Source organism: Bombyx mori, chromosome 1 (genome assembly GCF_030269925.1).
Source record: "Bombyx mori chromosome 1, ASM3026992v2".
Classification (NCBI taxonomy): domain Eukaryota; kingdom Metazoa; phylum Arthropoda; class Insecta; order Lepidoptera; family Bombycidae; genus Bombyx; species Bombyx mori.
Window position 1 is genome coordinate 15,726,910 of NC_085107.1, and position 19,582 is coordinate 15,746,491.

A 19,582-nucleotide genomic window follows, 5' to 3' on the forward strand; every position below is an offset into this window, starting at 1 on the left:
CTGCACCAAAATCATTTTTTTAAAGTAAAATAAAATAAATATACCTTTTCATGTAGATATGTAAATAAATTTAAGAAGCACATCGGTGTCAACCCTACACGACACGTGTTGAAACCGGACAAACTAGCTATTTGCTTTGATCCGACTTACTCCTCGTAGATGTCACATTTTGAATATTAATTTTTGATCATTAATTTTTTACGTGTTTTATAATAACCCCATATTGTTGGCCACATCGTTCATCAATAAATTAATACGGTTTCTTGACATTTAACAGGTTGATTAAAAAAGACAAAGCCATTAAACATACATATGTATGTATGTATGTAGAGCTACGAATATACTTATCATTTATTCGTAGATGTAGAGACGATTTTGGATTGTCATAAAATATTTTTATTATTATTGTATATTTCAGTGACTTAATCTTTCGGTACTGGAGATTAAACCGTAAAAGTAGCTTGAATAATAAACGAATAAAATCTAATGCATTTTTTAAATTTTAAATGAGTTATTAAAGAATATGTGAAATTTGCCTTTCATAAAATTCGTTACGGCACAATGCTGGCTTTCCTGCGACCTTGTATTTAATTGTTTCAAATCATAAAACTACCACCATGGTTTGTGAATTTAAATTAATGAAGTGGATCGTGTTTTTAAATAGAATCACAATGTAAATTTAACAAAAATTAATATTTCATTTTAAATTCCGTGTATTTCGAAATATTACACACCTAATGAGGAGAGTAATAAATTGATACTCCTGCATTAAATCGATCTATTATTATCTAATAATATTAAAAACGATTATAAAAACATTATATTCTTTGTTGTTCTGTAAAAGCTATAGAAGAAATAAAAAAACCCATAAAATAACGTTACTGGACTATTTGCAAACAATGGTGCATTGTTTACATAGCTACTTTTCTTTACAACGTCTTGGATTCTAGTCGGAGAAGAACAGTGTTACTCTAAAACCATCGGTAATATTTATTAAAATATTTTGGAGATAAATCTCATGAAATTTATTAACTTAACATTACGAAATGACGTCTTCGATGCAACTAATAAATTATGTTAATTTATTCAGAAATATTCTTTGATTTTGAATTTAGTAAATCTATAAAGCTATATTCAACAAGGAAAAATTATCAATGTAATCACAAAAACTTTTATTTCTATAAAATGCATTATTTATTCACAATATTTAGTAATTGTGTATTTATAGATAGGAAAAGTGTTACGGACAACCCGCTACTTGGCTAATAGAACCACAATGTGTATTAAGCCAAGATCTAATGTTTCAAAAGTGGTAAAAAAAATTATATTATCTAGAATAATAAATTCGCAGTGCTCTAAATAATCTAAATAAGCATAACATAGTTAATAGGGTGTCTTAATAGAGATTTATACTACCACGCATAACTAGTTATGGGCTTATTACTGAGTGAGTATTTGTCTTCTAATTTGATTTCTCGATTTTCCATCATCTGGTGATTTATGATTCCGAGCGGTTAAATCGAATGGCGATGAAGTTGTTGTTCCCCCAGAGAATATTTTCACGTTGTATTTCCCGCTGTTGAGTGAGGCATACTCGTCATACGATGGCAGCTTTGCTTTTGTTGTAGGGTTGAGATACAAATCGAATATCGATTGCGTCGACGCTTTAACTACCGGAGCACGTGTAGTACTTATTATTCCATTTTTGTTCACAGCAGAAGGAGTTAATTTTGATTTCACTGTCGGTGAACGTTTTGTAGTAGACGGAACCAATGTACTATATTGCGAATATGCAAAGCGCGACTCAGGTCTCGCAGTAGCTGAGCTGAATGTTAAAATGGGCTTTGGCGTTGTAGTTTTAAATGTAAACGTTGTAGAGTCGGTGTTTCTTGATATAAATGAAACTGGACTAAAACGAGATCCTACTGCAAAAATTGGTTTTACAGTGGTTGTAAATGTTTTTTGGGTTGGTTGAATTGTTTTGGGTTGCGAAAATAAAAACCCATTGTTTGTGAATGGGCCCAGTTCGCCAATGGTATTTGTGGTACCCTGAGACTTTTGAAACTGTGATGAAACTGTTATAGGTGTCCAGTATTTAGCTGTTATAGCAGTTGTGGGCCTCGTTGTAGTGCTAGTGATGTAAGTACGTAAGGTTGTCGGTGTTGTCGTTGCGACTGTAGAAAATTTCAGATTTGCTAAGGTGCTTTGTTTTGCTTTTGGTCGGAATTGATCCGTTTCCAACGTTCGCCAAGGTACAACTGGAGGATAGTATTTTGTTGTAGAAGTGGTCGTCGATATGGTGGACTTAGTTAATACGTCTGATTCTTTCTCGAAAACAGGCAGTTTCAATTCATCTATATTTTCAATCTTGTAATCCTTCCAATCACCTTTTCCTTTTTTGTAGTCCATTTGTTTTCCATAACTCGCCCTATATATTTCACTAATTATCAGATATGGAGGCAATTGAGTATTGCTTTCTGGATATCTGTTGATAGATCGAGTCTCATTCCTTTGGAAGATATCATCATAAAACGTAGGAAACGATCTGATTTCACTTCTTAGAGGAGCTGTATTATATTTCGGTTGGTAATCACAGTCGACGACATATTTTTTTGTGTTTTGCTTGCAATGTTGAGGATATACGACCCAGGCAAGAAAACCGTTACCTTGAAGTCTGGTATGTTCTTCGTGTATTTGCAAAGCGCATTGTAAATCATCTTTTATGTCTTCGTTTCGGAGCGAAGAACAAGGTAGACCGCAAGCCTTACCAGGCCCACACCAATAAAGCTCGCTGATTTGGAAAATACCGTGATCGCCGCTGTGCGGGTTGTTGGCGGCTGTGTCGAAGCGCGATTCGTGAAATGCGATGCAGACCCAAGTTGCGATGTCGCCGTGGTCAACTCCCAAGCTCATGAGCTCTCTTGCCAACTCGCATCTTTCGTAGATACGGGCAACTGTTAAAGCGAACAGCGCACAAGTCCACAAACACACACACGCGACTCGGATCATCTCAAAGTACGTATGAACAAAAGTCGCGTGCGCGCATCCTTTTTTACGTGAAGGCCTCCCGCCGAGCGCCACGCTCAATCTGTGTAGAGCCCGTATATTAACTGTTATCTTAATTAGTTTAGTTTATGCTGCCGAGCATTTGGACTATTGACAAATATAATTTTTCCCAGGCGGTGTAGTATACGAGTCAGTGGTCAGTCTATGACGGAACTTGCACTCACCATAGGCCGCTTACGTGGTTTACCTTGGATTTATATAATCATACCGCCTTACCAGAGGTGTCCAACTAATGCTTATAATAAGGAAACCTTGCAAGCAGCGTGTTCCTAATTTATCTCTTTGTACAATGTATAATTATGTTTATTGACCGGTTTTTATGTAACAACGAGCGTCTTGATGTGTAAAGGTCAACATTGTCATGACCTTTGTTGTAACATGATATGTCTAGTATTTTTAATTTTAGGTTAAATCTCAGAAAATGCAAATTACTAAAGTATTATTACGGCGCATAAAATATGTTTGTATTAAAATTATGAGCACTATGCTTTAATTTAAATTTTACATTTTTAATTTGTATTATAAAATATGTTCAACATTCCAATAATAAAATGCTTCACTCGTAGAAATTCGGAACCTCTGATTATGTGTAAACATTATGAATCTGTTTCCGACGTAGGTCAAAAGGTGAAACGATGGCCTCTGTTGTCTAATTTACGTTCAAGTAATATTTCAACAAATCGTAAGTCATCACGTGTTTTAATAGAAATCAAGAGCTTATATTAAGAGTATAATAGGCTAAAAATACTTAATTGAGATGTTTTTTCTATACTTTTGTAATTACTTGTGGCCCAGAGGCCTTTCCAGTTTCACCAGGACGGGTGGGCGAGCAAAGGCTCAGCCAGGAGGAGTGGGATTTGCTAACAGCTGCCCGAGCTTCGCGAATGAATCTACCATCGGATCGGAAGCGCGACCCGCTGAGAAGATCCGGCGAGAAACTCAGCGGGCTGATGTATGGGTTAGGTTACACATCGACCTCTTTGTCGAGTTCGACGAGTACGGTTACCGGGGTCCCTAAGCCTGCTCCTAGTGTTAGAGCTGAAGGCGTTTGATATTGCATTTCCCAATTATTTCATGTTTCAGTAAAATAAATAGTTAAATTCGGTTTCACACTGTCAGAAAAAGAACCATTTACAAAAGCACAAATTCGAACCCAATGAAAGCAGTGTTAGCATTGGATTCCAATTAAGTGTTGTCAAATGCAAGCCCAGTTTCAGAACGACCCTCGACTCGGTATGAAAAAAAAAGCATAATCCACGAACCACGAACGTTCTGATTATCTTTCGCACGGAGTACCCTTCGAAACGCGCGGAGCTGGATTTTCTTTCGATAAAATCATTCTTAATAAGTTTTTGAATTAAGAAATTTAAAAACATATTTTGTCTCTCCAGTTTTCTTTTTCATAGTTATCATCCCTATTTTTCGTACAAATAACATTAAAAACATAATTGCCATGGCGAGAAACCGCTGCATCAAAACTCATTCCTTTCAAATTAAAAATCTCTTTCAAATTAAATTGAAAATTTTTCTGAGTAAATTTTTTCTGAACGAGCACATTTTTCAATTTGCCACAAGATGAACTTAGATTACGTCGCAGCAAATATTAAAAGTTTTTGGTTCAGCTACCTTTTTTTTTTTTTTTTTTTTTGGTCAGGAGGAAATCGCCGGACTTCCGCCCTTTTCTGGGGATACTGGGCGGGGTATGTCAGAGTCGAACTGACTAAAACCTCCTGTCGCTCAACAACCAACGTCCAAACCTCGCATGAGACAGAACTCATGACAAGGCAAAGGGAGGAAAGTGAAGCGTTTAGTGCGGAGCACATCTCTCCCATCACCCTCCCCCTCGGGACGCCGGACTGGCGGTCGTCGGCGCCACGACCACCAGCCCTCTCGGTCGGCAGACTGTCCGAAGCCCGCCTAGATGGCGCCGGTTAGAGTGGGTTACCCTACGGAATACCCCGCTGGGCCAGAACCAGCGTGGGTCGAGGATAGCCGGCCTTCCATCACCCGGATGCTCTTGCGTAAAACGCGTGCAGAGCAGCTTGCACGTCGTCTTCTTAGGCCCCCCTCGCCGGTCCCCAGACCGACACGTGAGGGGGACCCGAGACACTTAGAGGGCCAGGGCTTGGGCGAGATCCGCCTCTCTGGCCCCCGCTCGACGGCGGCGGGATTGTGCGTCTCTCACGCGCCCCGCCGCCTCCTTCTGCGAGATGGTGCACTCGCAGAAGTCGAGCATCGCCTTCCACGACTCGTCGTCGCCGAGCATCGATGCCACAACACTCGGCAACGACAAGTCGGTTCCTATTTTTGCGACGAGGACACGGCGCCACCCCTCCCATGCGGGGCAGGCGACGAGCGTATGCTCTGCCGTGTCCAAGTCGCAACCACAATGGTGGCACTCTGCCGTCGGCTCGGCTGTGATCCGGTGCAGGAACTCACCGAAACAACCATGCCCAGTGAGCACCTGCGTAAGCCGGAAAGTGAGGCGTCCTCTGTCACGATTCACCCAATCCACAAGGACCGGGCGAATCGCCTCGACGGTCCTACGACCAGCCGAAGGATCAGCCAGCCGTCTGGACCATGACTCCAGCACGGACCGCCGAGATTGGGCCCTCCGTGCTCTGACCACACTGGGGCTGGGACGCGCCACGCCCCGGGCACGAAGTTCAGCCCGCCACCTATAGTCAGCGGCGAGCGCCTCCGCTTCCAGAACCCAAGGCGGCGTCCCAGCCAGTACACACGCCGCCTCAAAGGAGATGGTGCGATAACCACGGATGACCCTGACCGCGATGGTGCGTTGCGGCCGTTGCAGCAGCTTCGCCACCCCCACGGCCAGGGACTGGCCCCACACGGGCGCCCCGTATAGGGCCATTGATCGCACCACCCCCGTATAGAGACGGCGCGTCACCTGGTCAGGCCCCCCGACGTTGGGCAGAAGCCGGCTTAGCGCGCCGGCCACCCCCAACAAACGAGGGACCAGGTTCTGAAAGTGAGCACGGAAGGTCCAACGACTGTCCAGAATGAGGCCGAGGTACTTCAACTGCACCCCGACCCCGATACGGACGCCTCCAACCACGATATGGGCATCGACAGGTGGCACTCTCCGGGGCCTGTGGAACCACATGGCCTCGGATTTACTGAGCGCCACGTCGAGGCCCAATCTCCTAATTTTGCCGACGACATGCGCCACCCCAGCCGTAGCAAGACGGGCAGACTCAGCAAAACTCCCCCCCCGGGCCACGACCAACGTGTCGTCCGCGTAACATATTACGCTCAGGCCCGGGAGGAGGGCACCTCTCAGCACCCAGTCATACCCGATATTCCACAAAAGGGGGCCGAGCACCGACCCCTGTGGAACACCGCGCACGACCGGGAACCGGTGCAGGATCCCGCCATGTCCGGTACACGTGACCGATCTGTCCTCTAAGTAGGAACCCACCAGCCGGCGAAGGTAGGGGGGCACTCTATGTCGTTCCAGCGCCCCCCCTATCACGGACCAGGGCAGGGTGTTAAACGCATTGGCGATATCGAGCGACACCGCCAAAGCCACCCCACCCCTGGAGACGGCCTCCTCCGAGAGGGCCCGCACGCGAAGGATCGCGTCTACCGTTGAGCGGCCCTCTCGGAAGCCATACTGCTCCGCCGACAGATCGGGTCCCACCCCGACCAGATGCTGGATGATGCGGGCTGCCAGAATGCGTTCCAGCAGCTTGCCCACCTCATCCAGCAACACGATGGGACGGTACCCGGCGGCAGTATCCGCCGGGCGCCCCTCCTTTCTCAACAGCACGAGTCTGCCCGTCCTCCACGATGAAGGAAACCGTCCCGACTCGAGGCAGGAGTTGTAAAGTCTCAAGAGTCGGTCCCCTAGGGCACCAAGAGCCAAGGCCCAAACCCGGCCATGGACGCCATCCGGGCCGGGTGCAGTGTCCTTCGCGCACATTTTGCGAACGGCCACACGGAGCTCCGCCCCCGTTATATGGGGCACCTCAGCAGGGACTTCACCGTCGTAGTCCGGCGGCGCGTCCATAGCGGGAGCGACAAATCCCTCCCGCTCCTGCGGGAAAAGCACCGAGACGATGTCCCGCAGCTGCTGAGGCTGGAGACGCTCCGTGATCGGGGGGGCCCATGGGCGCATTTTATTGCGCACCATATGATAGGGCCGCCCCCACGGATCCTCATCCAGCGTCTCCAAGAGACCCTCCATGTGTAGGTTCTTGGCTCTTCTGATGGCCAGCTGCAATGCCCTCTGCGCGACGCGGAATGCGCCGTGCAGCCGGGCCTCTGCTGCCGCGAACGCAATCGGATCGTTGCGCCGCGGCAGGCGGCGGCGGCGATGCCTGGCGCACTCGCGCCTCGCCCGAACGCACTCCACGCGGAGTTGCGCAATTTCGGGCGACCACCAGTACGCCTGGCGATTAGGAAGTCGAGGGCCGATCCGGGGCATCGACGCATCACAGATGCGACGCATCGTGTCCCGGAACCACCCTGCCTCTCCCTCGACCTCGACCGGGTGTGGACGCATGGGCGCCCACGCCGCCACCGTAGAGGCTTCCATCAGGAGCTCCTTATTCAGGCGCTTCAGTGCCCACTTGGGGAATGACCGGGACGCACCACGGGGGTCCCCATGGACGTCCGCGACTGTGGAGCGGGCGGAGAGATCAAACCGAATATATCGGTGATCTGACAGTGTCTCCGCCCCCTCCAAAACTCTCCAGTCGCGGATACGGCGTGCGATGGCCGGGCTTGCGAACGTAACGTCCACAATAGACTCGCCCTGCCACCGCACGCACGTCGCAACCGAACCTCTATTCAACAAACAGAGGCCGGCCGCGTTCGCCCACCTCTCCAGTAGCCTACCACGAGCGTCCGAGCGGGGGGAGCCCCATGCGACAGACTTCGCATTGAGATCCCCCGCGAGAATCACTGGACGGGGAGCGAGGCGGCGAGCAATCGCCCCGATCCCGCCCAGGAAATGCCCGAACTCGACAGTAGGCCTGTTCGGAGAGAAGTACGCCCCGATCACGACGGTCCCTTCCAACTGCACCGCGACGAACCCTTGGCCCCTGGTCACCATCGCCAGGGGGGGGATCGCCGCGTCTCTTCTTATGGCTATGGCCGCCAGGCCGCCATCGTCCCCGAACCAGCAATCATTTGCCGGGGGAACGAAATATGGCTCGGCGACCACAGCCACATCTATAGACCACTCCGCCATACTCTGAGACAGCATGTCCTGAGCTCTGGCGGAGTGGTTCAGGTTTCCTTGGAGGAAGCGATAGGTGCGGTCCATTACTGTTGGACCACATCCATCGCTCCCTCCCCTTCACCGCTGCCCCCACCCTCCGGCACCGGTGCCGCAGCGGGGATTACAGCGTTGGCCAGTGCTCCTCTGGCCAACTTTCTCCTCTGCCGGCGCTTTGACTTCCGGTGCCGGTTGCGTTCGGTGTTATCACCGGACGGGAGGCACGCCTTTCCTCCCGCCCGGTGGTTAGCCCCGCGCCCGGCCGCAGCGCACAGAGCGCAGTGCGGGGCGGCCGCGCAGGACGCCGCTTTATGGCCCGGCTGGCCGCAGCGGAAACACAGACCGCTGCGGTCAACCGAGCTAGTGCACCTGGCGAGACCGTGTCCGGTGCTAAAGCACCGGAGGCATCGCCAGGCGCGTGGTTCAAGCAGGCGCACGTGGGCCGCTATCCAGCCCACGCGCAGCCTGCCTGGATTCCCCGACGGTCCCCCGGGCGGAGGAGCAGCCAGGGAGGCAGCCGTCTCCAACGGGCAACGCACCCACACTGAGCTGGCCCCGTTATAACCACGGCGCAGCTCACCCACGGTTACATTCTCCGGTGCACAGTTGCCCTGGGTAGCGACGGCCGCTCTCACCTCATCCCTGGTGGTGCAGTCGTCCAGGCCGGTCACTCTTAATTCCGCCATTTTTACCGGCCTGTGCACCCGCACCTCCTCCTCAGGCAAGACCATACGGAGCTTCGCCGCCAGACGCTCCGCGATGCCGGGACTATCGGCACCGGGACACTCTAACAGCTTGGCCCCATTGGCCGTCTGCCTGCTGCGGAGGCCCTCCTCCGCCCCAATCTCGTCCAGGTTGACTGCTTCACGCGCCCGGGCCATCACATCATTATATGTGATGCCCTTGGCCTCAGCGGCAGGCAGTAAAGTTAGAACCACTGCCGCTGATCGCGGCGCCCGCGACGACTTCTTCCCTTTTTTTTTTGTTTTTTTGTTTTTCTTGGCGGCTACAGGTGCTCGACCCTGTTGGGGTGCAGCCTGAACCGCCATGGCCACTGGCGCTCTACCCATTTGGGGAGCTGCCAGTGAGGCCTTTTTGGCACCCCGCCGGGCCACCACGTTCCACCCCTCGTCCATGTCTGACGGGGGCGGAGGCAGCGGACGGGACTGGGGTGCTTGTGATGGAGGCTTCGCGTTAGCGCCGCCCCCTCGCTTAGTTCGATCCCGTCCCGGGCCCGACCTGGTGGCCGGAGCCCGTACGGGAGCGGAACGGGTGGCCAAAGCACCCGTCACCGCCGGTTGCCTAACGTCGGCCGAAACAGTCACTCTCGCCTCGAGAGCCGCTAGCCTCCCGCCCAGCTTTTCTACTACAGCCTGGACGGTGCGGTTGATGACCTCGTCCAGGCTGAAGGTCTTCGGTTCTGGCGGAGCCAGCATCCGTGGCCCCGCGAGTGCTTGCTGCCGCGCGGCGGCGGTCGTCTCTCTAGAGCGCGGTGACGGGAGACGCGGACGCTCCTGTGCCGCACGCGGTGGTGGCAGCACAGGCCACTGATCACTAGTCAGCGCCGGGAGACGGGAGCTCCGAGGGGCTCCAGCGACCCAGGACGTCGCTGCTCCATCATCGGGCCGTTGCCGAGCTTGGAGCTGTGCTCGAAGTCTCAAATTCTCCGCCATCAGCTGTACCACCTGGTCATTGGCAGAAGCAACTGATGGCAGAACTTTCGAGACCTGCGAGACCACTTCTCGCAGTTTACGACCAGCGGCTTTGGTCTTGGTGCCATTGGCCGCGTATGATTTCACGGTCTTCATGGCCCTGTCTATGACCATGGCAGGATCCTGAAGGCCGCTCTCTTCCTCCTCTGTCGTCTGCCCATCCAACGAGGCGACAGACATTGACACTGATGATGGCGCCGGTGACGGCGCGCCCCTTTTCCGGGCGGGTCTCCCTCTAGGGGGCGGCATCTCCTCCGCAGCAGAGGCTGCATCGGAGATTACCAACACCTTTTCCGGCGGGGCATCTGCGCCAGAGGATGACGCTGGCTCCCCTACCCCCTCACGAGAGGAAGCTCGCCAAGACTTCCTCTTCCGCCTAATCTTCTTGGCGGTTGTCCCTTTCGGACCAGCCGCCTCGCCTTCGCTGACGAGCGCAGAGCGCGTCGAGCCAGCGCTGTCACACCTCGGTTCGACGGGTTTTCCGCTGCCCGTCGCACAGCCCCCTTCATCGTGGCATGCTTTGCCCCCCCCAGAATACGCGGGGCAGCATGCTCCCACCGAGGTGGAAGCACGGAGGGATTCTCCACCTAGGGTGGTACCCTCCTGGGGTAATTTTATTTTTAAGTTTGCCATCATTTTTTGGTCCTTTGTTATTTAACCAGGGGTCGGTCCCCTGGGACGGCCCTTACGACTGGACTCCCTCCAGCCACTCATCTCATCACCGGGCACGTCACAAGCTTAAGATTAGGGCATTTTTTATAGAGGTACACATCCTCGCGGCCCCTGCTAGGCAGCGGCCCCCGTCCCCTACTCGGTAGGGATTACGGTATGCTTCTACGAAGCCACGCCGGTAAACCGGTACCCCCCTCTGGAGGGCCTTCCCCTGTAGCCGCCAAGAGGCAGCCGGGGACATGGCAACCAGCGACCGGAAGGGAGTGCCCTCCGGTTCACTTCTCATCCACGTGGGGTCTACCATTGCTGACAGACCCACACGTCTGACCACGACGTGGCCACGCCGGCGTACCGGTACCCTCCTCTGGAGGGCCTTCCCCTTTAGCAGTCAAAGAGCTGCCGGGGACATGGCCTAGCCTCCAAAAGGTCTCCAGAAGGGAGCCTTCTCCCGCTTCACGCACCCTTTGTCCAGCAAAGGTGGGAAAAGGGAACACCGTGTGCAGTCTTCTTAGTTCGCGGCACCCCTCTGCAGACAATGCTGCTCCACGGTATCGGGGTGCACACTTAAGCCCCACCGCCGCGACAAGGCGAGACCACGTTGTGTGGGGAGCTACCTTAGATGGTTTGTTGAGGGTTTGTTATTTTTTCTCTTTCATAGTTCGCTCACCATTTCAAAAACATCTAATGGAGACTATTTGGCTGTAAAGATGACGAGTGTCTTCCATAATCTACATTGAATTCTATCGTTAGATGCTGGATAGTGACATAATATGACGGACCAACAATAACACTAAAATCTTGAATATGAATTGAACCGAAGCTTAAGTCGAGTATCGAAACGGAATCTGTGGTATCACAGCCTGGACAAGTAGTTACACAAATGAGAAGATCAAAATAATGTAAACAGAGAATAATTATACAACGCTATATTAAGTACATTATTACTTACCGGAGCAAGTAAATAATTCCATAGTTCCTCGCAACAAGCAACCGTTCTCTTGAGTGATACCTTTAGTCACATTCAAACAGTAACATCCATCTTCATTATCCAAAAACCACTCATTGGCCGAAAATCTCTTTGTGGGGATACCTTCGTACTCCGTATCGTACTGATAGCGAAGCTCCACCGATCTGAAAAAAAAAAAAAAAAAAAAAAAAAAAAAAAAAAAAAAAAAAAAAAAAAAAAAAAAAAAAAAAAAAAAAAAAAAAAAAAAAAAAAAAAAAAAAAAAAAAAAAAAAAAAAAAAAAAAAAAAAAAAATAAACTGGAGTATTGTTCAACAATATTCAACGGTTAAAATTACGTGGTAGCCTCGGCCTTTACGATTGCCGATTACATGGTATACAATAAAGAGTATTAAACTGAAATAGTGATGCCAGCTGAGATTAATAAATAAATGTTAAAACTGCGAACAACGTGCGCTCGTATTGTTTGTTTTGTAGATATTAGTAGTAAGTATTACGAGAGTACAAGAGCCTATCGGTTCATCTCAAACGAAAGTCTTTGACTAGTGTGTGTTGTCAGCAATAAAATACGATACTTAGACATGGTCGCTCCCTAAGGGCTTTATCAGAAGGCTCAAAGTCACCCAAAGAAAAATATACCCGAAGTTTCAGTGCGCGAAGTTTCCCTGCGCGAATCAGAAATGAGAAAATTCGCAGGAGAACTAACCGAAAGTAGGTCTGGTGCACATACACTGTCTGTTACAATTTACAACTTGTGATTTTAATATGAATATTAATTTTAAAAAAAAAAATCATGGTAAAAAATTCTTGAATCCCGCAATAAACCAAAGGGGAAAGGGGGTGACTAAAAATCAGCGCTGTTCGATTCATCTACTTTGAACAGCATTAGCTGAACCACCTCCTTTTGCCTTTTTAATTTTTCTTTTCTTTTATTTATCTAAATGTACATATTAATCTGGATCTGTATGAACGGCAATCATATATTGCCGTTTATTATTATTATTTTATTATTATTAAAGAAGGTAAACCAACGATGGCATTTAATATCATCGAGGCCACCTTTTATTTTTAATATCGAAGTCCGTTAAGTATTCAATTACTAATAAGTACTGTTCAGATAGCGGACAACTAGAGCTGCGGATGACAAATTGAATATTTGAATGGGTCGGTCAGGTATTATCTACATGTCCACCGTAGACAATCAATGACCCGGTTTGTTGGTGTTGCAGTTAAATTATTAAATTTATTCTTTTTTAAGAATGTTTTACTGAATATGTAATTTTAAACTTTGAATAAAGGAAAACATAGCTGAAGCTTAGGAAATCGTCTAATAGACTTTTTTTATGAAACTTCAATTTCAATCTCAGAAATATTCACACTTCTAAAAGTTTATTAATTACTATTGAGTTATTTGTTGAACATTTTCGTTTCCAATGTTTATCATTCGTTGATAAGTTGTCTAACGCATGCGCAAAGTTTTTTGAAAATGTCAATATATTAGAGAACACGTATAAATTTGTACAAATTTGACCCACGTAAATAAATTTGAAGATAATGTAGCCTTTTAAGGCCACGTATCAGTGAGAGATTTTTATCGGGCGAGGAATAAATTATCAAATTAGAACTTTGAACAAACGGCCAGTCCCTTTATATTGCAGTAACATATTATGTATGAAATGTGGTGTTGTGTTCTGATCGACACAAGCATTTACGGAGAGGTTGTTGAACTATGCTGATCTGAACTACGTTTTATAATTGGTAATACCTGGGGTTTATCATTTTGAATTCATTAAATTTAATGGTCCTGCTGTTTATGTTTTTTTTTTTAAATAAACTTTTTTCGATCAACGTATTTTAAACGTTTTTTAGAATGCAACATATAATTATGATCGACTTCTGAGTATTTTCACAATTTTTATATTATTCGGAATTAAAACTATTTATCCCACATGGTGGTGGGGTCAGCTTTCCTTACTTTACTGCTCCACTTCGCTCTGTCTTTGACATCTTCATCAGCAACATTGGATTCCCTTTTGTCCTTCAGCACTACATCATTCCATCTTGTCTTGGGTCTACCTCTAGATATCCGACCGGGGAGGTCGAGCAGTAGTGACAAATTTCGGACATAAAAAGAAAACTATCTAATTGCAAAATAACAGATGGAATAGTATTATATTTTGAGTGTTGTTAGAGAGGTGCTTTATTATACATCATTATCATCATCGGCCTTTATCTGCCCACTGCTGGCCTTCCCGAATGCCTTCCACAGAATGCGGTCCTCCGCCTTTCGCATCCAACGACTTCCCGCCGTGCGCACTAAGTCGTCGTCCCCCTGGTTGGAGGACGCCCCACGCTTTGTAGCCTCCATTCGAGGGCTTTCCTCCCACACCTGACGTCGCTGGCTCGACAGATGTGACCGGACCATCGCCACTTTAGCCTGCTAACTTTGAGAGCTATGTCGTCGACTTTGGTTCTTCGTCGAATTGCTTCGTTCCGGATTTTGTCCCTTAGAGAGATACCGAGCATAGCTCTCTCCATCTCCATGACGAAATGATTTACTTGGGTTTTCGGGGCGTTGCCAAAAGGAACACTGGATCGGACAAAGTAGCAATAATTACGTAGCAATATCTACTAGCTCTGAAAAGTCCATTCAAACCTCCTTAACAAGCCATTCTACTGAGCTCTTATTCCTGGAGAGGTGACGGAAAACTTTGACAACAGTGGTTGCACAGGCAGGTTCGTAATTTAGAGCACCTTTATGATGAAGTTCTTAGTACGAATCGTCACAATATGGAGCAACAGTGTTCATACTCGCGGGCCACATTTACGGATTTAAATATTAATTTAATTTATAATTATTTTTTTGTCTCGTACTCTGCTGATCATTCATGTGAACTACGATGCGGTTAGAAGAACGTGAAGCGCTCTACATCCGAGTTTGCTCTTAAAGTTGCTTTTAGTAATAAAAGAACCATTGAAATACAAATTGTTGAAGTTCGACATTTTAATTTTTTTTTTCAGTACGTATTCGCTTAAAGCATAAAGGGCTATTCCAGCTACGACCAGACGGAGACATTTCAAGTAACTTTATCATGAGATACCTCGACATTTCGGTCTCAGACGGTTTCTGCAGTAACGAAGGATATAAGAAATCACTAGCATATCGCTTATGTGTGTTATGATATTTGCGAGGACGATTTAAACACACTATAATATGTTCTGTAAATTTATCGTTGATTTTATTCGAATCCGATTATTCATGAATTTGTTGAAGTATAACGTAAATTTAGTGCACAAGAAGGGGCGCGATATGCGAAGAATGTGACGTCTTATGAAGGGCACCACCACCCGAACTGATGACCACGACCACTCTACCAAAAGCGCAAACGACTAAGAAGAGGAAGAACGTAAATTCTAAATAAAACTTTTACAGAAGGTGGCAACAAAATATAATTTATGGATCTGAAGAAATCTGAAGAAAAAAACAAGGCGGTTGTTATTTTGAATTACGAATACGACAAGCTGATGATCTTCCACTGAAAGGGCGATACTGCCCAGTAGACAACGCGCGATAGTTGGAATGATGTTGCGTGAAACTTGTATATGTATCAATCATAATCGGTTGCTCTTGGCAGAGCAGTCGTGGTCATGTGGAATTCTTATTTATTAAAGCCTTGACAGATGTTTTCCATAGTTTGCGAACTGAGGCCTGGCTCACACACTCGTTAAGTGGGGTTTCAGTAAGGTCTTTCACCTGATCAGTCCAGTGCATGGGGATTCGTCCACGAGATCTCTTACCATTGACCATTATATGTATATGCAAGTTTATTTGTAAACGTTGTTAACGCAATTCAAGCTTCAGCGTATTTTCTCTATTCTATGATAACTACCGTCGCAGTTTTATTATCTTTATTTTTTTTACCGTCGCTTTCAGTTAGAAAATTTCCTACACCTATCTTTATTTATTTATTTTATTATGTTTTAGTTAAAATAGTATATATGAAGCGTGTCGAAGTATTTTAATAAGATTTTACTCTGCAAACAAACTGACAAACAAGTTCATTTCGCAAAAAGCACTCAAGCAATGAGACGCGCTTGAAACTTGTGGGAAGTATTCTACGATAAAATTTAAGTTAGTTAATCTTGTCTCTTCAAAGCGTATACCTGCGCTGGCATGACTAGTTCGCAACAAGCTTGATGCAAGAGTTCTCATAGGAAACCTTTGAAACTTAAAAAGAAAATTTATAAGTCGTATTAGAGGCAAGACTTATACCTACTTTTTATTTCGCTCGCTATTTTTTATTTCTTTTTAATTTGAGTCTGCTTTAGTAGAGAAGCAAGCAAATCTTATACTTATTGTGCTTATTGAAATTGAGAATCGAACAATTCTTATTTTCCAAAATTGCGGCATCTTCTTGCCTAAGCTTGGCTGAATAAAATAATTTCATTACATATAATCTCATATAAAAGCAAAATGTATGACACTGTCTCTCAGATATAAACACTTTTTTTAAAGGTTAGATGGGTGGACGAGCTCACAGCCCACCTGGTGTTAAGTGGTTACTGGAGCCCATAGACAACTACAACGTAAATGCGCCACCCACCTTGAGATATAAGTTCTAAGATCTCAGTATAGTTACAACGGCTGCCCCACCCTTCAAACCGAAACGCATTAAACTTCACGGCAGAAATAGCCAGGGCGGTGGTACCTACCCTTGCGGACTCACACGCGGTCCTACCACCAGTTTACACATACTACCGATTAGCCATCATGCATTGTGATTGATTGTATTTTTTCAGCAGTACTTGTATTTATAGAGTAGTCAGAATTAATCATATCGACTATGTACTTTTAGATATTATTGTCATCTACGACTGGTTGCCTTTTTTATTTAATGAGAATTATGTACTAAGGTAGTTGGTTTTGTAAAATCTAAATAAATTATTGAAATACCACGACGGTTGGGGCCACCGGTGCGGATGCGGGCAGTGGTGAACTGGTCATTGTAGCGAAACTTGAGGGAGGCTTATGTCCAGGATTGTATCTATCCGTGCGGACTCACAAGAAGTTCTACTAACATTTGATGTCAACTCTATTTACAATTTGTTGAGTTGTGATAAATGAGCGTGGACTATTTATTGTTCTTGAGATATTTATTTGTCCTTATATGACAAATTAAAGACTGATTAATAAAGAAATCGCTCTTGGAGGCTGGATTTGAAAGAGAAATAGTGTCAAGGCGGAGGTTGCTCACTGCCACTTTGACGTTCAGAATTTGTGCAGTTCAACCCAGTTAAAGTCTATAAGGCGTCGACGAGGGAAACAATGCCATTCCGACGTCGACACAATACGTGTTAATTAAAAACAGATTACAAATGCCTTTACTGTTTAGACTCTTTCAAACTTCAAGGAGCAAACAAGTATAATACCTATAACACCTGTCTCTTCAATTATCGCCTAAAGAGATTTTACTATTGAAACTTTATGTTTGAGTTAGTTCAGTACCTACAAACGTGTTGGTTCGGGTTTAAAATTTCTCGTCTAATGTATTCAGTGTGTGTTGCGTCTTACGTAGCGTGTTTCGTATTGAGACGAGTATTACGAAAGTTCTTGCAGCACAGGGTTTCAGATAAAGTACGAAGTTCGCAGAGCTGGATGGATGGAATGGATTTATACAAAATAATATCTGGATTTTGTTACTTAAATGTATTATCGAGTGGGTTAAATCAAAATCAGCAAACCCATTGGCACAGGCAAGTCGGTTAGTAATCTTTTCAAATATCCTTCGAATGATTTACGTCACAGTTATGGTAGCTAAATTTGTAGTTAAGCAAATTACATTCATTTTATTTTAACACACATTTTAACGACTTGAGTCTATACTACTTTCCCTGCGACTCCCCTTTTCGTCTAATCATAAATATCGTGGGGCAGGAAGGTCAGGATCCAAATCGCGACGAGGATGATAGAGCGGAACACAAATTTGCGCGTTGTTCTAGAATCAACGAGCAACGCGCCGCCCTCGTCGCGGTCATAGGAGAGGACCTCTCGCTACCGCGCGTCGTGGCTACGATGCTTGGCAGCGACGAGTCCTGGAAGGCGATGCTCGACTTCTGCGAGTCCACAATCTCGCAGAAGGAGGCGGCGGAACGAGAGAGGGAGAGCTCTTCCCTTTCCGCACCGATCCGTCGCCGTCGAGCCGGGGGCCGGAGGAGGGAATACGCCCGTACGTCCTGGCCCCTGTAGGTAGCGGCTTCCCCCGGTGAAAGTCAAGGGGCGACCTGAGGGGGTAAAGGCCGCGCGGCGCGCTACCAGCACTCTAGCGCGCTGCCAAGGAGATTCGAAAGAGCGACCGGTTGGCGGTGTATCGCGTCCCGATCCGGCAGGCTGGTTCTGGTCCAACGGGGTATTCCCGGGATACCAGCGGCACCGTCTGGGCGGCCTCACAGGCTGCCGTACCGAGACGGCCGACGTTCCAGAGCCTTCGATTCGCCTCGAAGGCTCTGTCAGCTGAGCGTCCTTGGGGTGAGCCGCGCTGTCTGGTTGTAGTGTTGACCGCGGTAACCCCCTACCTGGGTTCTGACCTCGGAGGGGATCGGACGCTTTGGCGGAGAGTGCAGGGAAGTCGTTTAGTGGGTGGGCCCTAAAATTCCTTGGGCCCGCGGTCTGCTCCCAATACCATGCAGATCGTTAAGTCCCATATACCCCGCGCGCCCCCTAGGCGCGGGGACCTCGTAGGAGGTTCGGCCCCCGGCCCGAAAAAAAAGGTAGGTCAGGTTTCGGGCAGTCACCCTGGATAGCACTGGATGACCTTCAGACCTCACATAAAATCAGTTCGAATTTACTATCGGCATTTCAACTTATGATCTACAAGTTGAGTAAACTATCCCTTCGTAATAAGACGATGCTTTACGAAACTCGAATTCGGCCTATAATGACTTCTGCGAGCGCGTTTCTTGTTCACGCGACCCACGTCCATATAAACGCCCTCCAAAATTTTGCAATCTCGCTTTTGTATAGAATGTAAGAACCGTAGTACATCAGTAAAGTATACTTTCACGACGACCTAGGTCTTGAACCAAACCGTAAGTGTAAAAAATCAGCGTCGGAACGCTACTTTGCTACAGCGATGCGACACAATAGCCATTTAACGTGGCCTAAAACGGTTACTATAGCTGCCAGCTAATATCTACACCCTAGAAACATCCTATTCATTGTCGTTCTAAGACTAGACTAGGCTACAGCCATAGCAGAGAAACTCTCCGAACTCATCGAATTAGTCAACGTGACACTTAGCCCATAATATCATTCGGTTGAATTCCTCGCCTAATTTCCTCGGCGGTATACAATTTCAATTTAGTAGTAGATGAACTCTCAAAGTAGCTGCCCTTGATCTATTAGGCTTCCTTTGGAGGCACTCAGGCCGTTGATAGAAAACATAAGCCCTAACGACTGAGCCGTGCTTGTTCAAATCCGTAAGTCCTGCTAAAGCTGGACATCATGAACATTGGGCCACCAGCAATGGCATCAATTAAAAAAAATACTACTTTACCAAAAACTCTTGAACATAACTCTCAGTGGATGTTCTGTGATTTATACGATGAAAATAAAGTATTAAAATCTGTTTAAGAAGTTGTAAAATACACTGACCTACATATATCGGCGTTGAGTGCAAAAATACTGTTTCCGGTGTCAACGAATGGCGGGAATATAGCTGAATCAGTTCCTTTGATTGTATTACAGATGCTCGGCTCTATAGACTCTCCTTCTTCATCGACTTCATCAACCCAGTATTCGAGGCTTGAACGTTCATTGTAGCTCAAAATTCGGCCAAGATCAGTATGGTCGTTGAGACCCCGCAACACTTTGTAGGGAGCAGTCGGCTTGTTTTGTTTCTAGGAACAAATGGTTTCTGGTTATTAAAT

The 19,582-nt window shown here is 46.8% G+C and overlaps 2 protein-coding genes and 1 long non-coding RNA gene across 3 annotated transcripts in view; 1 reads left to right on the top strand and 2 right to left on the bottom strand.

The window, feature by feature from the left end:
- Positions 1-19,582, bottom strand: part of LOC101742423 (sensory neuron membrane protein 2) — a 53,323-nt gene that overhangs the window by 20,882 nt on the left and 12,859 nt on the right. The window contains exons 5-6 of the mRNA XM_004933154.5: positions 19,308-19,552; positions 11,642-11,823 (exon numbers count right to left, since the gene is read on the bottom strand). Coding sequence (XP_004933211.2) covers positions 11,642-11,823; positions 19,308-19,552 — 427 coding nt within the window. The remainder of the gene's footprint in view (positions 1-11,641; positions 11,824-19,307; positions 19,553-19,582) is intronic.
- Positions 1,158-3,233, bottom strand: LOC105842565 (uncharacterized). The gene has a single exon (XM_012696352.4). It carries the CDS (start codon positions 3,007-3,009, stop codon positions 1,441-1,443), a length of 1,569 nt encoding a protein of 522 aa, XP_012551806.1. The 5' UTR covers positions 3,010-3,233; the 3' UTR covers positions 1,158-1,440.
- LOC134199419 (uncharacterized) lies at positions 13,139-14,886 on the top strand. Its single transcript, XR_009973909.1, has 2 exons — positions 13,139-13,414; positions 14,678-14,886. It is a non-coding gene; the product is annotated as an uncharacterized LOC134199419 (long non-coding RNA).